The following is a 21,861-nucleotide window of genomic DNA, read 5'->3' as shown; positions in this document are numbered from 1 at the left end:
GTCATATATAGAGAATCTCACCCAAGTGTCTACTGATATCAATTATATCAACTTGAGTTGATAAATTTACAAATATCCGAGGCTTGCCGAGGATATTTTTACCTTTATCAACGAGTGTTGATGTAATTGATATCAGTAGACACGAGGGTGAGATTCTATTTATCATCAAAAGTCATTCTTCATTAGTTTTCAATGACAAATGTACATCTCTCAACACTGTACTACCAATTAGACTTGCAGTGCAGTGATGTCATAGCATTGTGACGTCATCAAGTTGATGACGTCATAGCATTGTCAGGGCATTGTACAAAATCTAATGATCTCACACAAGCGATATCTCCTGTGGAACACAGTTTTGGATGATAAATTAGTAAGTCTACTATAATTTTACTATATTGGCCAGACCAATTTATTTCTTGTTTTACGGATTTTTGTCCTCAGAAAACCTAAAGGCAGGAGGGAAAAAAATATAAAATGACAATCACTAGTCAAATAATTTTCCTTTTGAATACTAAAAGAATTTTATTTTTGACAATTTATGAAGTTTATATGGGGCAAAAAAAATCAAAACATTTTTTTGTTGTAAGTTTACATTTTTGGCCAATAAAATCATGAGGATTTTATTTTATGAGCGAGGAAAATTAATTTATATTTTTTTTCTTATTCTTGAAAAAATATGACCGGCGGATCCGTAAAACAAGAAAAAAAATTGGTCTGGCCCAATTAAGAAATGTCTCCTGAATCAGGAATTAGATGAAATATTTGACTGGATTCATCCTGTATTAATGCCTACTTCAATAACATTCTTTTTCAAACCGAGTACTTGTTTCCGCATTTGACTGCAACAACAAACATGTAAACCAGTTTCCATTTTCCAAAGGCTGAGGGCAACAGAATCGTCCCATGTACGTCCCAGTACACAATGCTGATGTCTGACAAGTTAGGACACACTTGCAGGAAAGATTGGCAACCCGCGCACAAAGTCATCTAGTTTTGCTTTAAACAGTTCACTAGTAATGGGTTGGTCCAGACAACACAGGGGGTTCTTCACAACATACTCCACGTAGATCTAGAAAAAGAATGTATCAAAATTACAACCTTACATGCACAAGTAGGACCATAGTCCGAAAATTATACTACTGTTTGTTTGTTCAGAGGTACAGATAAGCTGCGTATCTGCGTAAATTACGCAAATATTTATGTGAAAACTCAATTCCTATTACGTCTGTTGCGTACAAGTACGCTTGTATCTTTGTAAATACTCAATTAATTTGATTGTACATGCGTACACAGAAAACTGTCAAATCTTAGCTTGCGTACCAGTGGATAGATAAAGCAACTGAGGTATATTTAGAGGTTCTATTTCGGCACATGAACACTCAACTAGCAGTCTTTCATATCGTTTCTCATATTACAGATCAAATATAAATAACAAACACTAACATTTAAACTTTATTATATTTTAACATTTAATGGAAAAAAGCAAAATTCCCAATTGATTTTGAGTGAGGTGAGTACAATTTGTTTGGTTACTCAAAGGAAAATTAGGATACCCAATTGAGATGAAGACAAGCGGGTACATAACTCAATGACCCAAAAAGTTATCTGTAGCTCTGTTTGTTGATTTATTGATTAACACCACATACAGCAATATTCCATCTATGTGATGAGAGTCTCATAATAATCAAGTCTGGACATACAATCCAGTGATTGACATCATGAGCATCGATCTACACAAATGGGATACGATGACATGCATCCACCAAGTCAGCGAGCCTAATCATACGATCCTATATGAGTCGCCTCTTATGACAAACATGGGTTGCTGAAGACCAATTCTGACATGGATCTATATAAGTGAGTGGTTAGCATCCAAATGTTCCATGGTCATTGTACTCTGAAACAACTGCAGAAAGTATGTGAAAATGGAGTCATATAATACCCCTGCCTTAGTTTTTTCATCACATACCTCTAATAACTGTCAGAGTCCATTAAGATGGCAGGACAATTTTAACCAGATTATTTTCAGTAGCTTACAATGTTTGTGGTGCAACCTTAGCCCACTTTATAGTAGGTACCAGATTGTTTATTTATACTTTTAGGACAAGGACTAAGCTTGGGGCAAGCTTGGTAAAGGATAAAGAACTTGAATATCTGATTTCAGATTTACTTTACTGACAGCTTGACTACAAAACAAATTTCTATAGTACTGTCGGAAATAGAAAAAAACTGTATTTTCTCATTTATCTCTACAATTTATGTAGTTGATATGTGAAAGTGTGAAATATCTGTTGAACTAAGTTCGGCCTAACTACAGTCTCAGTAGTGGTAGAGAGATAGGAAACGGAGAAAAAGGACTTTACTGAGGGGAAATTAGTGCAAAAATGAGCAATGCAGGTTTTTAAGTCCAAAAAGACTTATTTGGAACAGACCATGGCTTTATGCAAATTAGTGTGCGACAATATTGTATTACAAAGGACACTTTTTAAATGCCCAATTTGAAATTAGACGTAGATTCATTATAAACGATAGCTGACGAAAAAAATAATAACTTTTATGCCGAAACTATTAAGGATGTAGCTACCATGCAGTCTCACTGTCACTATAAAAAGAAACAGATAGGAGGGGTCGCCTCAAAAGCAAAACCTGGGGTCGGGCTTGGGGATAGAGATATCAGCTACGATAAGATAATCCTTTAGGGCAATTATACTGGGGAGGTACACGGCACGCCATAACAATTTACAAATAATATCCAGTCATTCGATCTTCGGGTGGTCATGCCGCCTATATATTACGATGGTTTTCGGGTATCATACTCTCTTACATATCTCAACATACACTTTATGAAAGAAAGACACGTAAGATGCTAATCAGTAGATGAGACATAGTCAACACACATGAAAAAGCACAAAATATCTTTGAGATGACCCCTTGTGCCTGTAGGCAGCACGTGCATTTCATGCCAGGTGAGTCGACGGTCCGTCGTCATACCTGGCTGAGCAACCTAATTGCCATCTATAGTCTGATCTATTGTTTTCAGCAGCTATTCGTATTTTTTCTACGTTTTGCCCGATTTTACGAGTAAACATGCTTTTCTGGATATCGTATTACGCATCCCACTGAACGCCCAGTTAGGCCGAAGTGGGTTATTTCGACATATGATATTTGCAATTGTGTCAATTTTAGGGATACAGAGTAACAGCCTAAAAACAGTTTTTTTCTATTTCCGACAGTACTATAGTTTGGGGTATCTTCTGCTAACACTACTGGAATAACCGGTTGTCATCCAAAATATCCTAGTCATTGGTGTAGTGGATAGTGTCGATCTGCAAGGTTGTGGTTTGATCCCTGGTTATGTCACACCAAAAGACGTTAAAAACTGAACATGTTGTTTCCCCTTCCGGCTACAAATATTGTTCATTGTCATATTTGTTAATACTTACCGAGCTGTAGATCAGCTGCAATGTCTCTTTGACACTACCAACATTAAGATCTGTGTTCATTATAAATTTGAGACCACTTTGTGTCTCAAAGAAATGGAGCTTGTATTTGCTTGTCTTGAAGTTCATGAAACCATCCTTCCTGGAAACAGTTAAGGTACGATAGGGTATGCAGTTATTTCCAGCTTTCAGATGCCTCCAGGAGATTGTCTGTCCTGGAGGGTTGGCATGCATATCTCAACTAAATTTGGTAATTTAATATATACATGGATCTTCTTTAGAAATAACAAAAAACCAGGCTGGTTGGCATGTTTTAGAGCCTGTGATTTCAGCAATGAACAGGATGACCTATGTGATCTTGTAGCCTAGTTGTTACTTCAGTGGGTATATTGGAATATTATTTTTAGCTATATACATGCATCTTCTTTAGACATGTTAGAAATGACAAAAGACAAGGTTGGTTGGCATGTTTTTGGGGCTTATGATTTCAGCAATGAACGAGACGACCTATGTGATCTTGTAGGCTAGTCGTAACTTCAGTGGGTCAATTGGGATATTATTTTTAGCCAAAACATAAGATTCCTACAATATATGGTTATTACAGATATTTCCAAAAGGCCTACATGTTAGTAATCTTAAAATTGTTGGTATCCTAAAGACTAATGTCTCAATGTAAAGGATACATGTCGGTTGGTGATATCCTGTTGACAAATGATTTTATTGAGAAAATCATGCCATACATCAACTTGAATTCCTGCAAAGTAAGAAATGTATGAGTTAGTAGTAAATCTCCACAAGCCGACACGGTATCAACCCCACAGCACCGTCCAATATGTTATCTCAGTTAAAGCTAGATACACAGGTAGCTAAACAATATTTGCAAGAGAATATTAAATTTCATTCTGATTAATCCCTCGATAGGCTTCGAACTTTGTTGTTTCATCAATACCCCTTTAACGTTCCACTGATTGGAGTGTCAATCATAAATTTTGAAACAAACATTGGCATGAATAAGTGGAAATAAAACTGATCAACATTATGTCACAACCTCCTCTTTGCTAATGCCAGACTGCTTCTTTCTGTTCCATTCTGCATAATACAAACACGTCCCATTTCGGTCAAATATATAGAAATTAAACACTGTCATTTTCCCGATTCCAAATCAATCGATTGGGAGGTACAGGAAGTGCCTAACAACACCACGGCGGATATGCATGTGCATAACGGGCGAGTACCAAATATGCATCAGTACAACACAGTACAGCTGACACATGGCAGATAAAGTGTAACGGAAAAGTGGGCGTCATTGACTCTGCGTAAGATTTCGGTATTACAGATTGAATATGTTGGATTTTCATTTGGGGCACTTTTTGTGCGCATTTATTTCAAACGGAAGTAAAACTACTTCCGTGTTTACAATTCTTGCGCATGTCCGAATTTCATGCCGTCGAGTTTGAAAACACAGCGAAGTGTCAAACGAGTCTCTTTGCGACTGTTGCAAGGTATTGCTGTGTACTAATTTGAACGTAAACAAATGTGTTTGCACAATCTGTTATGGCCCGCTATAACCAAATATTGCGTAAATGTATTTAACTGATGTTATTTCCATATGTAATTGGCTGTGGGTATTTTGAGAGTTCATGTTTGTGCTTGTTTAGTTGTTTTTACATTGAGAAATTTTCATGTGAGCAAGTTGAAGTGTTAGTGGGATAAGTGTGTGTTCGTTCACATAGTTGAGTGGGGCCGAGGTTATAGAATACTTTCGATCACATTTTCTATGCAAAGACTCAAGGTCAAATTGCGAACAACTTTCTCTGACCCTAACACAACTAACCCTACGGATCGAGGAGACTCGAACGATCAGTGAGTCGGTATCGAAGAATGTTTCTTGAGATGTATGATCTCAATCTCTTTTTAAATAATTATTGGTGGAGAACGGATTTTATAATCACATCAGACAGACTGAAAGACATGCGTGAGAAATATCATACCATACATATTGATTGCCTTTAGCTGCTAATACTTGCATCACACTATTGAGATGTATAAGGTTGTTCTTTTAGATGTGTATCATGATCGGTGTTATCGAATCTTGGATAGAACAAATTGAATGAACTTTTACCCGTGGGCATAAATTGACTGTAGTAAATCTTGAAACAAACATTGGCATAAATAAGTGGAAATAAAACTTATCAACATTATGTCACAACCTCCTCTTTGCTAATGCCAGACTGCTTCTTTCTGTTCCATTCTGCATAATACAAACACGTCCCATTTCGGTCAAATATATAGAAATTAAACACTGTCATTTTCCCGATTCCAAATCAATCGATTGGGAGGTACAGGAAGTGCCTAACAACACCACGGCGGATATGCATGTGCATAACGGGCGAGTACCACATATGCATCAGTACAACACAGTACAGCTGACACATGGCAGATAAAGTGTAACGGAAAAGTGGGCGTCATTGACTCTGCGTAAGATTTCGGTATTACAGATTGAATATGTTGGATTTTCATTTGGGGCACTTTTTTGTGCGCATTTATTTCAAACGGAAGTAAAACTACTTCCGTGTTTACAATTCTTGCGCGCATGTCCGAATTTCATGCCGTCGAGTTTGAAAACACAGCGAAGTGTCAAACGAGTCTCTTTGCGACTGTTGCAAGGTATTGCTGTGTACTAATTTGAACGTAAACAAATGTGTTTGCACAATCTGTTATGGCCCGCTATAACCAAATATTGCGTAAATGTATTTAACTGATGTTATTTCCATATGTAATTGGCTGTGGGTATTTTGAGAGTTCATGTTTGTGCTTGTTTTTACATTGAGAAATTTTCATGTGAGCAAGTTGAAGTGTTAGTGGGATAAGTGTGTGTTCGTTCACATAGTTGAGTGGGGCCGAGGTTATAGAATACTTTCGATCACATTTTCTATGCAAAGACTCAAGGTCAAATTGCGAACAACTTTCTCTGACCCTAACACAACTAACCCTACGGATCGAGGAGACTCGAACGATCAGTGAGTCGGTATCGAAGAATGTTTCTTGAGATGTATGATCTCTATCTCTTTTTTAAATAATTATTGGTGGAGAACGGATTTTATAATCACATCAGACAGACTGAAAGACATGCGTGAGAAATATCATACCATACATATTGATTGCCTTTAGCTGCTAATACTTGCATCACACTATTGAGATGTATAAGGTTGTTCTTTTAGATGTGTATCATGATCGGTGTTATCGAATCTTGGATAGAACAAATTGAATGAACTTTTACCTGTGGGCATAAATTGACTGTAGAAAATCTAATCACATAACACAAAGACATCCATAGATATATGTTAATCTTTGGATCACCACAGATCTCCCTCTAGATCAGCTTTGTACATGTGGAAAATATGTGTAAACAATACACAATTGCACAAACAATTTTAAGTTCTCTGCATACTGACTGACTGACTGAGTTTAATTTTATGCCGCTTTTAGCAATATTCCAGCAATATCACGGCAGGGCGGTGGGTAGCCTACTGGTTAAAGCGTCCGCTCGTCACGCCGAAGACCTGAGTTCGATTCCCCACATGGGTACAATGTGTGAAGCCCATTTCTGGTGTCCCCCGCCGTGATATTGCTGGAATATTGCTAAAAGTGGCATAAAACCAAACTCACTCACTCACTAAAAAGTCAAGCAGCATAACTCCACTACGACTGCTTGTATGTATTATAGTCTTTTGCAGGTGGCATACCATTATTTCCTTACACTCTCTTTTTATTTACTCACCAGTTTCATTATTTATGTACATGAATTCTACTGCAGTGAATAATACACACACACACCCCCCTTATGACCAGCATTATGACCAAGCAAGATAGAGAATATGGATGATAGTATAATGTTAACATATTTTTTGTTGCAGTGTAGAACAAGAATAATGGCAAGAGGAAGAAGTCGGTGATGTATAGTGTATGAAGAGAGAGAAGTAATATTGTGTAGGAATCAAAATCTCAATGGAAGAAGAAACTGATCGCTTTGTCCCCATAGCTCAAGAAAGGGGAGATAACTCACCAATGTCACAACCGGACCTAGACACATATGATCAAGATTTCCAAGCAAGTCAAAGACGACAAAGTCCGTACAATGAATATTCAGAAAATAAGGAAAATATTCCTGACTTCAAGGCAAACTTTGACTCTGTCGAAGCATTAAGAACTGTGATACGAAGAGATGGAAGTCCAGTTCTTAGCAGCGAGCGGAAGAGGATGCTTGAATATGTCCCAGACGATAGCGAGGAATTGTTTACTCCTGCTAAAGCTCTTAATTTCACAGATGCTGATGAAACTGGAACCGATATTGGTTATGATGATCAACCAGGACAAGATATTTCTGTGGAAAGATACATGGAACCTAATGGTACAGATTTGATGAATTTTGGTTCTCTTGGGTCCGGAAGCCAGAGGATCATAGAAGGTCATGATTCCTCGCCGCTGGACCAACGGGTTGTTGTCACGGTGCCTCCTGATCAGGTCCCTGCGTCATCAGCCTATGCTTCATCAGTTCACATGTCATCAGTCAGTGTGTCACCGGGGGCCTCTCACCTACGTAAACTGTCTGTGGAGTCTCAGGACATTTCACCCCATTTATACGACAGCCTCGATGAGAAAGAGGAACAAGTTTCTCATTATGGAGGCCAAATCCAGTCTCAAAAGGAACCCAGTTTTGCACAAAGATCTGTTCAAAGTGTGTTCAGTCCATTGCAGTCTCCACATCATGCAACACTTTCCTCTTCAAAAGAACCTCGTAATATTGTTTTGGGTGGATCAAGTTTACCACCGAGCAGTGTATTGGCTCAATCTTCTCCTCAGTCAGAGCCGCCTTTAACCTCATACTCAGGTTGTAAGGATGATCATATGGAGAACATGTCTCATAGTTTACCGGAGAGAATTAATCAAAACAATTTTGAAGAATTTGGAGACCATTTGCAGCATAAATCAAAAGATTCTGCCTTGCAAATGCCTAGTTCATTGTCAGAATGGGTGACACCAAACGTGTGTACAGTGGACACCATTCCTGCAAAAGCACCCGTGAACCACATAGCATTGAACATTCAGAGAGTGAAAAACACTAGTAAAGTTTACAAGACCCAGATTAATGGTGCCTGTCCCAGGCTTAATAGAACAGATCAAAAACCGATTGGGGGCAAGAATCAAACACAGAATCCAGTTCGCCGACCTGTCAATAATCAGCCAACTGGGCAACCAAGGCCAAAGGTTCAAGGTTCTGCTGACCTTGACCAAAGACATTTGGTGACCAATCAGAGGCAAGGTCAACAAGAGCAAATGAGTAAAGTGCAGGATCAAAGTGTAAAGGTTACTTCTCATCCTGATAAAGGTCCCATGTCTGGTTCTGTTGTGACTAGTGGTCGCTATGGTGGTGTTGGTAGCGAAATTAAAACAAGTGTGGGTCATCAGAACGATGTTTCCAGTAGTCCTGGCTCCAGGATGAGGTATCAAGATAAGGGTGTGGTGTATTCTGGGCCTGAGTCACAGGGTTTTCCTTCATCTTACATGCGTCAGAGCTATCACGATTCAACCATCAGCCCCCGAATGTATGATCATGAAGCTGTGAGCACACAAGTAGGTCAGATAAGGTCACCAGAATCTCTTGGATACAGCTTCTCTCCACAACAGGTAGGTGACATGGACTTTTATTACAACTATATCATTGTCATTTTCACATTTTCCTTGAAAATATTATAAGGACAATCAACAACTTGGCTATAGTATTGACAAATTAGGACTTTGTGTCCGCAATCAAATATAGACTCCGTTTTGGTCCCCAGAGTATGTTGGATCGAGCCCTTCTAGAGTACAAAATATAAACTTCATCCTATGCCTAAGAGGTGAAGGGTTTGAGATTTGGGTGCTTTTGTACAAAGTGTTCTTAGCGCTAAGGTGATCTTAGATACAACAACACCAAGTTATTTCCTGGGATATGCATTGATTGTCATCCCAGAAAGGATTTTATATATTCAAATTTGTTAATGGCATGAACTATTTTGAACAAAGTCCTGTAAAATGTTGATAAAATCCTAAGGTTCTCAGGCAAGATCAGTGCAGTTGACTCCTTGGATCAGTAAACTTAACTCACTCTGTCACGCCTGTTTACACTCTGACAGATACACTTTGATTGTTTCAGGAGAGAACAAGGGCTGGAGATGTAGCACAAGATGTTCATGGCATGGAGGGTGTTCGCAGCCATCTTCAGAGCATGCTGAGGCTCTCCAATGATGTCATGAAAGGTACTTGAGACTTAGCATCCTGACTTCTAATTGTCTAAAGAGGGCAAGCAGATTTGATTCACTAACCATGCTAACAGTGTCATTTGCATGGTAATACTGTGTGTTCCAATATTTATGATAAAAGGATGTGTCATGTCTGTGCTCACTGGATGTGTGCAGCATTAATGGTTGGTGAATATTTTATGGATAAAACTACTTATGAATGCCCATCATATTTTCAAGATATTGCATCTTTGTGAATACTTTTTCAAAATCACTTTTACTGGTGAAGTTGTACATAAATGACAAATCAAATTGAAATTATTAACCTCAGAAATTGTCAGCTGATTATTGTGATGGAAATAGGCCGAAAATGGACAAGATTCCTGTATGTCAGTATATTCCTGGTATATAGTGAGTCTACTATGTTTGCATTGTGGCTTTTGCAACATGCAATAAGTGGCAAAAGATTGTTAAGTTATAAAAAGTGTTGGTTATTCTTCTTCAGGTTTATAAGAAATGACAGATAGAAAAAAGTATGCAATATATCGTAGTATGTATTGCTGTACATTAATCATAATTGCAATATGACAGTCATGCCAATAGCCATCACTAGTGCTGACTATTATATCTACAGAGAACACCTTTGTCATGATTCCACAGTATGACTTGTCTGTTCTGTGTTCTGCATCACGTTCGTATGTTTCAGCCGAGTCTGGGAAGTTTGACCACAGTGACACAGCCAGTCAGTTACTGATGGACCAACCTCTCAACAGACAACTCAAGTTTGACACAAGCTCTTTCATGGGGTAATTATGCAACATTCATGTCTTGGTCTCAGTATAAAACTGATGTGGATGTAAAATGTTGCATTTGTCAGTTTTAATCCAAGGTTTGTGGGTATTTTGGCTCATGGTAATTGTTGTGTGTCAGGGTCAAGGTTGGTGACATTGGCATGTGGATATTGTTTCAGGCCAAGAGTGCAAGAGGAGGTATCAGAACTGTTTGAGAGCTTCCCCAACTTTTCTTCCAAGATTTTCTCTGACTTGTCTGCCGCCAGTGTGGGACGTCAGGAGGGGTCAGTGCACAACGAGAACATGTATCTACGGGAGGTGATGGAAAAGGAGCGATACAGAAGAAAGGTGGGTGGCTAGATGGGATGTGTGTGTTCTTGGAAGATAGGTGAGATGTGGATGCTGTTGTAGGATGTGAGTGCTGTTGTAGGATGTGGGTGCTGTTGTAGGATGTGGTTGCTGTTTGGAACATCGATGGGATGTGGGTGTTGTAGGATGTGGTTGCTGTTTGGAAGATGGATGGGATGTGGGTGCTGTTGTAGGATGTGGTTGCTGTTTGGAGGATGTGGGTGCTGTTGGAGGATGGGTGGGATGTGGGTGCTGTTGTAGGATGTGGTTGCTGTTTGGAGGATGGGTGGGATGTGGGTGCTGTTGTAGGATGTGGTTGCTGTTTGGAGGATGTGGGTGCTGTTGGAGGATGGGTGGGATGTGGGTGCTGTTCTAGGATGTGGTTGCTGTTTGGAGGATGTGGGTGTTGTAGGATGTGGTTGCTTTTTGGAGGATGGGTGGGATGTGGGTGCTGTTGTAGGATGTGGTTGCTGTTTGGAGGATGTGGGTGCTGTTGGAGGATGGGTGGGATGTGGGTGCTGTTGTAGGATGTGGTTGCTGTTTGGAGGATGTGGGTGCTGTTGGAGGATGGGTTGGATGTGGTTGCTGTTTGGAGGATGTGCGTGCTGTTGGAGGATGTTGTTGCTGTTTGGATGATGTGGGTGCTGTTGGAGGATGGGTTGCTATTTTGAGGATGTGGGTGCTGTTTGAGGATGTTGTTGCTGTTTGGAGGATGTGGGTGCTGTTGGAGGATGTGGGTGCTGTTGGAGGATGTAGGTGCTGTTGGAGGATGTGGTTGCTGTTTGGAGGATGTGGGTGCTGTTGGAGGATGGGTTGGATGTGGGTGCTGTTGGAGGATGTGGGTGCTGTTGGAGGATGGATTGGATGTGGGTGCTGTTGGAGGATGGGTGGGATGTGGGTGCTGTTGTAGGATGTGGGTGCTGTTGGAGGATGGATTGGATGTGGGTGCTGTTGGAGGATGTATGGGATGTGGGTGTTGTTGTAGGATGTGGGTGCTGTTGGAGGATGGATTGGATGTGGGTGCTGTTGGAGGATGGGTGGGATGTGGGTGGTGTTGTAGGATGTGGGTGCTGTTTGGAGGATGTGGGTGGTGTTGGAGGATGGATGGGATGTGGGTGCTGTTGTAGGATGTGGGTGCTGTTTGGAGGATGTGGGTGGTGTTGGAAGATGGATGGGATGTGGGTGCTGTTGAAGGATGTGGGTGCTGTTTGGAGGATGTGGGTGGTGTTGGAAGATGGATGGGATGTGGGTGCTGTTGGAGGATGGATTGATGTGGGTGCTGTTGGAGGATGGGTGGATGTGGGTGGTATGTTGTAGGATGTGGGTGCTGTTTGGAGATGTGGGTGGTGCTGGAGGATGGATGGGATGTGGGTGGATGTCAGGGATGTGGGTGCTGTTGGAGGATGTGGGTGCTGTTTGGAGGATGTGGGTGGTGTTGGAGGATGGATGGGATGTGGGTGCTATTGTGGATGTGGGTGCTGTTGGAGGATGTGGGTGGTGTTGAGGATGGATGGGATGTGGGTGCCGTGGAGGATTTGGAGTGCTGTTGGAGGATGGATGGGATGTGGGTGCTGTTGGAGGATGTGGGTGCTGTTGGAGGATGTATGGGATGTGGGTGCTGTTGGAGGATGTGGGTGCTGTTGGAGGATGTATGGGATGTGGGTGCTGTTGGAGGATGTGGGTGCTGTTGGAGGATGTGGGTGCTGTTGGAGGATGGATGGGATGTGGGTGCTGTTGTGGGATTATTGATACGAAATTTGTGTATTTGTTTATATTGTACATGAACTATTGGGATGAAATAATTCTTGAATTTACTCAGAAAATGTACAAAGTTTGGTCTGTATTCATAGATCGATATTCATTTATAGATGATCAGTCTCTATGACCAATATGGATAGCCAGCCCTTGATAGCAGTAGTGATAAATTGGAAGGAGATAGAAGAGGCTGGCATTCATAGATGTACCGAGAAATCAACAACGTATGAGTACGAGACAATAGTCAATAGATAACCAGAAGTCAGTTATCATTTGTGTCTTCTTACTCTGTGTCACTGAAAATTATTGTTGTTATTGAGAACACTGTAAAAATGTGTGAATATTGTTTGTCATTTCAGCACTGTGAACAGCATATTCAACAGCTGAATGCAAAGGTAATACATTGCCTACTTACAGGAAACATATTTCTAACTGGAGAGAAACTGTCTCAGAAATTATGTATTTTATAGTGACAAGTGTTAATGACACTAGGTGTGTTATGTACAGGATGTCAAGTATTGATGAGAGATTGTGTTCTGTTCATTGACAGTTACTGGAGACACAGCAGCAGTTGGCGGTTGCCGTGTCAACAGACAAGAAGAAAGACATCATGATAGAACAGTTGGACAAGGTAGGATGATAGAGGAAAGCATTATCATTGACATACTTAATTTCTGATTAAATTGGATTTCATTACCCCATTCCAGTGGTTTTATGGCATGGTGGGGTAGCTTAGCCAGGGGTGGAAATAACCCATTGCCCGATGCCCGAGTCCAATGTTTTTTTCTGTCGGGCAAGCAAATTTGTATTTCACACTATACCGGTGTCCAGTTGATATTCCAATGTTAATTATGTTGTTTATTTAAAAAATCAACAAGGAAACGGCCGGTATAGTGGAATAATTATCAGGGCAAGTGATTTAACATGTGCCACTGTACCAGAGTACACAAGCAATTTTAAAGTTATTTCCACCCCTGTTAGCGGTTGGAGTGTTCACATGTCACGCCAAAGACCTTGGTTTGATTCCCCACATGGGTACAATGTGTGAAGCCCATTTCTGGTGTCCCTGCATGATTTTGCTGGGATATTGCTAAAAGCGTAAAACCAAACTCACTCAATCACCCATTGGTTATATTATGAACTTGCCATGTCAAGCCACCAAAATAGTGCTCATTGTAAGACCTGGTTGATCAGGATGGAGTTGTCACAATGTGTTGTCTGGCTGCTCGATAGCTGCCCATGATATCAACCTCTGCTTTGTCTGATGACGTCACTGGAATGTGGACCCCTTATGTGACTACACTTCTAAGTTCCATCACACAGAGGCCCAGATAAGCTGTGTATCTGAGTAAAATACGCATAGAAAATTCCCATTTACGCATTGAAAAATAATTGTTGCGTACTTATTACACATTTAAAATGTTAGATACGCAAACAGTTTTAAACAAATGCGTACGGAATATATTTATAAAAACCGCTTTCGTAATGAAAATGACATCGATTGCTATCAAGTTGTACTGTTAGTATAGGGCAAGTGTTGTACTGTCAGTATAGGATGAGTGATTTCCATTATATTGAAGTTGGTTTTGATTAGGTATGACATAAGGCAGAACATACCTGCTTAGTAAACTTACTCAATGACATAATACTTAGGTGAGTAAAATGACTGAAATATGCACATATTTGAAAGCAGTGGGTAACGGAAATTGAAATACTCACTCAACATTCATAATACCCACTCCAAAATAATACAGTGGGTACAGTACCCACATGAGCTAAATCTTATCTGGAGCTCTGATCACAGAATTATGCTCATGGAAATGATGCTTACGTTAGGGTTAGTGATGTCATTAAATATTCAGCTCTCACATATTTAGTTACTTTAGAGTTTGAAATTTCAGCAACTGGCGAAGGTTGTGGAGGGATGGAAGAAAAGAGAGAGGGAGAAAGATGACTACATGAAGCTCCTGTTGAAGGAAAAAACACAAATAGAACAAAGTCTGAAGAACCAGCAAGAGGTAAGATTATTCCTGGTGTTCATTCACTCTCCATATGTGTTGGATAAAGCATGACTTTGAGGTTATGGTTGGGAAAGTAAGACCCGAGACCGGAGGTTGGGGAGAAGTAAGACCGAGAGCGCGTAGCGCTCAAGTCTTACTTCTCTCCACCCAATGGTCGAGGGCTTACTTTCCCAACCATAACTGAGGAGGAGTGCTTTATTATACATATAAACTGTCAATGATGGATAATTAGATGATCATGTAATGAAGCTACATAACAGTAACTGAAGCTCTAGTAAAATCATTTGAATGACAGTAGGCCTAACTATAAATAGATAATTCAACCATCGTTCTTTGTCGGCCCGCTGGCTGTGAGGTAGAGCGTCTGCTTATGAATCTGAAATATACGTTTCCAATCCTGCTAGGGAAAACATTTGCACATTTAAGTTGATCTTTGACGATATTTTTCAATTGATTTCAAACACTAACATATCATCTGAATTTGAATGTTGATATTAATATAGAGTTAGGAAAAAGTAAAACCGGGAAATAGGTCATACTTACGCCAAGTAAAACCTGGGAGCAAACAAAAACCTCAAATGCGGTAATTCTGGGAAAAGAAGCCATGTCTAATATATAGTAAGAAGCAGCCTTCAGGTTATATTCTAGGATCACTCATAGTTTTGAGATGGGCTAATCCAGTCAGTTTCTTCAAGTTCTTTTGCTGAAAGCTCTAGAATTTAGCTTCTGTCTTGTAATTTCTCTGAAAATAGATACTCTGCCTTGAATAGACCTAGAATTTATGATGAGATTCAGTTCATGTATCATTATTTTTCCTTATCCTGACTCATGATCTTTTGCTTATCTCCTTCTTTTATGCGAATGTTAGTGGACTCTTGAATCCCTTGTAGTTCTCTAAAAGTTAACTCACCCACGAGTTACCTCCCTTTTCCCGCGCAAACAGTCATGTGACCAGCCATACTTGCCACTCTCTCCTTCATCGCCCATCGCCCAAGTCCCGTATACAGCATTATATCCTTGACATTTAGATCCTTTTATCCAAATTACGCTGTGTATGGCTTTCGGTTATAACTAGCTTGCATTATAAGTAAAAATTTGGAAGAAATTATTTGTAATTTTTGACTTATTTTATCTTTATGTAATTGTTTACATTTGATGAAATCTTGCAGTGTTTGCAGGTTCTGGCTATCAGTGGCTGATCCTCACCTCCAATGCCCGTCATGCATTAATCCATGTTCTTCCACCTTACGTTGTAGAGGTGTCCTCCCAAAACTTCTACATGCCAAAACTTCTACAGACTAAAACAACAAAATACATGGTCCAGTGCACAGCTAATCCCCTGTCCCTTACCTCAAGTGCACTGGATGGACTAGTCCGACTAGTTAGGCTTAATTAGGCTCAAAATCAAGTTGAATAAAAGTACAAGAGGTCATGATGAACCGTTAATTGACATATAACATTTTTAAACTTATCCTATCTCACGGTATGCACCTCTCTTCTTCTTTTACGACCATGTGTGAAAACGTACTGTAGGATAAGTTGAATCAAAAGTTATCTGGCCTCTGACCCCCGACCTCTGCCCCCACTCCGATAGCAGTACCTGTCAATCATCTCATTAAGCGTGCAGATCGCTCAGATGATCACGTGACGGTCTGTGCCTGTCATTCTCTTTCTTGTCGCTACACCGAGTGGACGTGTGTTGTTCTCTCAGTTAGACATTATTTGATTGTCAATATGGGAAATATATGGAATCAAAGTTCTTCTAAGAAACACAAACACTGTGACCAGTGCAACAGCAACTTTTCCGCTGCTGATCCACACGTCAGTCAGCCGGGAGAAACAGTTTACCGAGGGTGCCAGACAGAATCGCCATGACGCTTTCAGTTTGGCTGGGTTTACTCGGTTCTTAGCTTAAGGCCTCAGTTCAGAGGTCACTGTAGCTATGTCCGGACTATTTGTAGGCATCGATGTTACTACCTTCGTCTCCTTTATGAACATTCCTGGGGTCACTGGTCTTTACCTCTGCCATTCTATCAACTTTACGAATGTTCCGGTAGACTGACGATCCCATGCATCGCATCTACTAACTTTCTCATTCCATCTGGCGGACCAACACTTCATTTGGCGAACTATACGTTCCTACGATCACTGTTTATACGGCCTTCATCACTCTTGTGTACCATGTGTATGTTCCTGTAGGTTGACTACATGGTAGCTTGGCTACTCGAACGTATCTTATCTCAGGAGAGATTTTTTCTTCAGTGACAATAGTTGCTAGGCCTTCTGACGTCAGCTTAAGCCCCAACGTACAGAGGCCATCTCCAACTTCAACAGATACTACGATTCTACACTCGTATCTCGAGGTTGATAACTGAACCCAAAGGAATTGTTTCGCCTTCCTGAACCACTTCGTCCAGTGCCTCAGGGTGTCCCGACGAACGGAAGGTCTGCACTGGAGGTTTTTCTTGGTACCCCTAGCACTCTCTCAACTCAGGACTTTTGGTCAGTGGCAAGAACTTCTGGGTCTGTTGACGCCAGCTCAAGCTTTGACTCTCAGGGGATAGCTTCAAGTACGTCCTTTCCACTTTTTTCTGGGTCAGCAGATCAGGATTGGAGTCCCTCACGCATTGATCTCTCTTCCTCCAGCGCTCCATCTCCATCTTCAGTGGTGGTTGGATTGGTTGAATATTTACAGTGGAGTCTCTTTAAGGCCATTTGCTCCAGCACATCGCCTGTACGTAGTCACTTTTCTACACGGGTGGGGAGCTCACTCAGCGAGTGGCAGGGTTGTGGCCTCCCGCAGGCTGTGCATGTCACATCAACGTTTGGAGCTCAGGGCAATGATTCTTGCGATCACTCATTGGCATCACCTGTTACAATCAACCAAGCTTTTGTTTCGATCGGACTATGCTGCGATCGTGTGGCACATCAATCGAATGGGATCCACGGGGTCTCCTCAACTTCTTTAGTGGACACAACAGTTTTTTCCACTGAGTGGACTCTTTCAACCTCACGGTCCTGGCCAATCACATCCCAGGGTTGAAGTACGTCATTGCAGATTCTTTGTCCTGTCCGGTTCGACCATACCCGATGGGGTGGAAACTGCATCCGCAGGTGTTCCAGACTTTGTGCCTTCCAATGTCTGACAGTGGATCTGTTTGCTACCCGCTTCCATCACCTGCTTCCGATATTCGTGTCCCTGATCCCGGATCCTTTGGCCTGGGAACACAACGTTCTAGCCATCCCCTGGGATGACTTGAACGCATATGCGTTTCCACCAGTGGTTCTACTTCCACGCATACTGCTTAAGTTACGCACAACACAGCGGTTGACACTATTTTTGGGTCGCACCGTTTTGGCTCGTTAGTTTGTTCCTAAGATGCAAGACTTGGCCGACCCATTCCAGTACCACTTCCTGTCACGCCGATATTATGGTTCATCTTCACTCCGATCAGCTGCATGGCCTTAGCTCACACTTAATTTTCATGCTTGGTGCCTTTACTTGAATCGCTAACTGCAAAGGGATATTCCAAGTGAGTCTCTGCGGCGCATTGAACTTCTACCAGGCCACTCTGTGATGACTATGGAAGTATTTTGAAGCGTACTGCTAGACGATGGGTATTATATCTCCCACTACAGCATCACCGCAGATGGTCGGAGAGTACCTCCAGCATCCTTGAACTTCCAAGGAATTGACGGGTTCCACCTTGTCTACATACCTGGCCATGCGTAACACAGTTATTGTGCCGGCTACGGGTGCGGAGGTGTCAACTGTCCCTGAGCTCCAGTATCTCCTTAAATCTTACAAGTTGCTGATCAATCCTGGAAGTTCTGGCCACCAGCCTGGGACCTTTCCGTGGTTTTTAATCATCTCATGTCAGAGGAGTATGAACCTCTGGCAGAGAAGGCTTGCAAGCATGTCCCGTTTAAATCTTCTTCCTCCTGGCTCTTGCGACTGCTGCCTGCATCTCCGAGCTTCACGCACTGGATGTCACCTGGTTGCGTTTCGAGAGGACCAGATATGTCAAAGCCCTCCCTGGTTGAAGTGGGATCTCTTCGCTGAAACCAGTTGCCTGGACAGCCGGACAGACTATTCGCCTTCCCGCCGCTGTCTTCTGTTTTGGGCCCTGACGACACCGAGAATTTCTCCCTATGTCCTGTCCGGACTTCACAGGTCTTTTATCTGCCTCCATGGACCGTCGTAGGTTACGCAAGAGACTGTTTATTTCTCTGTCATCTGCCTCATCTACAGAAGTCTCTTTTACCACACTGACCTTCACGATGCGATCAACCATCCTTCATGCCTACGCCTGTGTTGACCTTCCTCTTCCTACTACGGCCAACCCTCATGAGACAAGAGCCTTGACCACTACGATGGCCCGACATAGAACTGTTTTCTTCACGGCATCATGGAGGGTTGTTTTTGGAGTTGGACTCAGTCTTTGTCTCACCCTACCTCCGGGATCTGTCTATCACTGACGTGGAAGGTCTTCACCATCTGGGTCCATTGGTTCTGGCGTAGCAGTTGTCGTCGGCTTGCAAACGCAGATAAGATGCAGTTCCTACTTTCGTGTAGGTTTTGCATTCTCTATATCATGGAAGATATCGGTCTTCGGTTCCACAAAGGCTCTGAGTTGGAAATATCACCCTTTATCACGTTGACTTGTTGATAACTTTTACTACGGAAAAAGTACTAGTTTGAAAGTCCATGCGCACAGTCTAGACTAGACTAGCTTGAGTGATTAAGACTCTGTACGGGTATCGATCTTACCTGTACGTTAAGGGGTCGTAACTCATTTATGATAATGATCTTATCATAATCTATGAGTTTTATAGATATCTAGTAAAAAGAAGATACTAGGATATCTAAAATCCACATGAATCTAGAAGATTCACTTGTCTGAGAGAGAAGTAAGACAAGATTGTGGTCCCCCCGAGTTATAACGGAAGTTTGAAGAATAGGATCTAGGAAATGCCGTTACGCAGTTCCCATGGGGGGGATACAGGATGTATCTATGGACAGCTGATGAATCCAAGAAGTGGCTTGACCCACCACCAATCCGTTGGATTCTATAAGCAAAAGATCATTAGTCAGGATAAGGAAAAATATGTAATTTTTAAAGTAAAATTGATATTTTATACTTATCCTGACTCATGAGGTGAAGCCCTCCCGACCTCCCCGCTGAAGACACTTCGGATTTCACAGTAGTTCCAAGTGCATGGGCTATATTCAGGAGAGAGTGGCAAGTATGGCTGGTCACATGACTGTTTGCGCGGGAAAAGGGAGGTAACTCTCGGGCGAGTGAACTTTTACGTCCGCTTTAGGGAACTACAAGGGATTCAAGTGTTCCACTAACATTCGCATAGAAGAAGGAGATAAGCAAAAGATCATGAGTCAGGATAAGTATAAAATATCAATTATACTTAAAAAATTACATATTCATGATTCAGATGATCAATAACTTTGAGAGGGAGATGGCGGAGACTGTGTCCGCACTGAAGAGGGAAAAGCAACACTCAGCCATGGCAGTAGACAATCTGAAACGAGAGGTAACAAGAATGAGGAATGATATATTTAAGGTTCACCTGACTTTAAGGCTCAGACATCTAACAGATTGTTATTATTAAATATGCAAATATTGTTACTCCAGCAGTAAGCCTGATAATACCTAATGTATATGACCATAGATATTGTAGATATGCCGAGGTCCTATATTTACAGTTAAAATCTGTATCAAAATGGTATGTCCGTACATAAGCCTTGTCTTCTTGAGATAGATCGGAAATAGAGTATCAACAAATCTGTATTGAATTATGCAAGTTAATCCTGTTGTTACACTTGTTCTGTCTTGCCAGTTTTCTGTACCATGGTTACAGAATGCTATGGTTTAGTGAAATGTAGGACTTTTGTTAGATGGACCCATTGTGCTCCTCTTTCATCTTAGCTAGAGACAAAGAGCAGAGAGAAGGTGCAGGCGGAGGAGGTGTTGGAGGGAGAGAGGGAGAGAGCCAGTCTGGTGATGCAGGAGTGGGAACAGCTGAAGGAGGCGAGGGAACTGGCGGAGAACCGGGCACAGCAGCTGCAGGACCGGCTGCATCAGGTGGGTCTTGTTTCAACATCAGTATCTACTGGTTCTGATCCATCACTGGTTGGAGTAGTTGTGTGAGAGCACAGTGCAACCTGCATCAGGTGGGTCTTGTTTCAGCATCAGTATCTACTGGTTCTGTGTATAGTGAACCTCCATCACATCTTAATGCTTACTGTAGGATGGAGTAGTGATGTGTGATGGAGCACAGCAGCTGCAGGACCGGCTGCATCAGGTGGGTCTTGTTTCAGCATCAGTATCTACTGGTTTTGTGTATACAGTGAACCTCCATCACATCTTAATGCTTACTGTAGGATGGAGTAGTGATGTGTGATGGAGCACAGCAGGACAGGTTGCATCAGGTGGGTCTTGTTTCAGCATCAGTATCTACTGGTTCTGTGTATACAGTGAACCTCCATCACATCTTAATGCTTACTGTAGGATGGAGTAGTGATGTGTGATGGAGCACAGCAGCTGCAGGACAGGTTGCATCAGGTGGGTCTTGTTTCAGCATCAGTATCTACTGGTTCTGTGTATACAGTGAACCTCCATCACATCTTAATGCTTACTGTAGGATGGAGTAGTGATGTGTGGTGGAGCACAGCAGGACAGGCTGCATCAGGTGGGTCTTGTTTCAGCATCAGTATCTACTGGTTCTGTGTAGACAGTGAACCTCCATCACATCTTAATGCTTACTGTAGGATGGAGTAGTGATGTGTGATGGAGCACAGCAGCTGCAGGACAGGTTGCATCAGGTGGGTCTTGTTTCAGCATCAGTATCTACTGGTTCTGTGTAGACAGTGAACCTCCATCACATCTTAATGCTTACTGTAGGATGGAGTAGTGATGTGTGATGGAGCACAGCAGGACAGGCTGCATCAGGTGGGTCTTGTTTCAGCATCAGTATCTACTGGTTCTGACAGGTTCACATCTTAATGCTTACTCTAGGGTGGAGTAGTGATGTGTGATGGAGCACAGGAGCTAGCAGCTTCAGGACAGATTGCATCAGGTGAGTTTCTGCTCATCATGAAACTGTTCATCATCAGCAATTCACATACATGCTATGGGATGTTGTCGTGATGTCGGGCTAGCGATTTCTGTGCATATTGTATCAGGTGAGTTTCTGTTCATTATTAAAT

The 21,861-nt window shown here is 41.7% G+C and overlaps 2 protein-coding genes across 5 annotated transcripts in view; one reads left to right on the top strand and one right to left on the bottom strand.

The window, feature by feature from the left end:
* Window positions 1-612: 612 nt before the first annotated feature.
* LOC124256344 (trafficking protein particle complex subunit 1-like) lies at window positions 613-5,803 on the bottom strand. 2 transcript variants are annotated; one of them, XM_046690332.1, is made up of 4 exons: window positions 5,651-5,803; window positions 4,124-4,194; window positions 3,444-3,582; window positions 613-1,069 (listed from the first exon to the last, which is right to left on the bottom strand). In XM_046690332.1, the coding sequence occupies exons 1-4, from the start codon at window positions 5,747-5,749 to the stop codon at window positions 941-943; spliced, it is 438 nt and encodes a 145-aa protein (XP_046546288.1). In that variant the 5' UTR covers window positions 5,750-5,803; the 3' UTR covers window positions 613-940. The 2 variants fall into 2 exon arrangements, with proteins under 2 accessions (XP_046546288.1, XP_046546287.1); XM_046690331.1 differs by lacking the exon at window positions 5,651-5,803 and adding an exon at window positions 4,489-4,653 and having other exon boundaries at window positions 614-1,069.
* Window positions 5,804-6,029: 226 nt separating this feature from the next.
* Window positions 6,030-21,861, top strand: part of LOC124256334 — a 38,087-nt gene continuing 22,255 nt past the window's right edge. For 2 of the 3 annotated variants that reach the window (XM_046690320.1, XM_046690318.1), the window contains exons 1-10: window positions 6,030-6,107; window positions 7,358-9,128; window positions 9,637-9,739; window positions 10,428-10,527; window positions 10,692-10,860; window positions 12,975-13,010; window positions 13,166-13,246; window positions 14,517-14,633; window positions 20,088-20,186; window positions 20,582-20,737. In XM_046690320.1, coding sequence (XP_046546276.1) covers window positions 7,449-9,128; window positions 9,637-9,739; window positions 10,428-10,527; window positions 10,692-10,860; window positions 12,975-13,010; window positions 13,166-13,246; window positions 14,517-14,633; window positions 20,088-20,186; window positions 20,582-20,737 — 2,541 coding nt within the window. In that variant the 5' untranslated portion in view covers window positions 6,030-6,107; window positions 7,358-7,448. The remainder of the gene's footprint in view (window positions 6,108-7,357; window positions 9,129-9,636; window positions 9,740-10,427; window positions 10,528-10,691; window positions 10,861-12,974; window positions 13,011-13,165; window positions 13,247-14,516; window positions 14,634-20,087; window positions 20,187-20,581; window positions 20,738-21,861) is intronic. The other variant, XM_046690319.1, reaches the window with a different exon arrangement.

Source organism: Haliotis rubra, unplaced genomic scaffold (genome assembly GCF_003918875.1).
Source record: "Haliotis rubra isolate DU_JTF1 unplaced genomic scaffold, ASM391887v1 Scf625, whole genome shotgun sequence".
In the NCBI taxonomy this organism is placed as follows: Eukaryota; Metazoa; Mollusca; class Gastropoda; order Lepetellida; family Haliotidae; genus Haliotis; species Haliotis rubra.
Note: the sequence above shows the minus strand (reverse complement) of the source record. Positions and strands in the feature narration are given on the sequence as shown.

Coding starts and splice junctions, on each gene's coding strand:
- LOC124256344 (XM_046690332.1), bottom strand. CDS start 5,749: ATGACAGTGTTTAATTTCTATATATTTGACCGAAATGGGACGTGTTTG. Junction 4,195..5,650: donor CTGGCATTAGCAAAGAGGAG/GTTGTGACATAA, acceptor CTTACTTTGCAG/GAATTCAAGTTGATGTATGG. Junction 1,070..3,443: donor TGCAGCTGATCTACAGCTCG/GTAAGTATTAAC, acceptor TTCTTTTTCTAG/ATCTACGTGGAGTATGTTGT.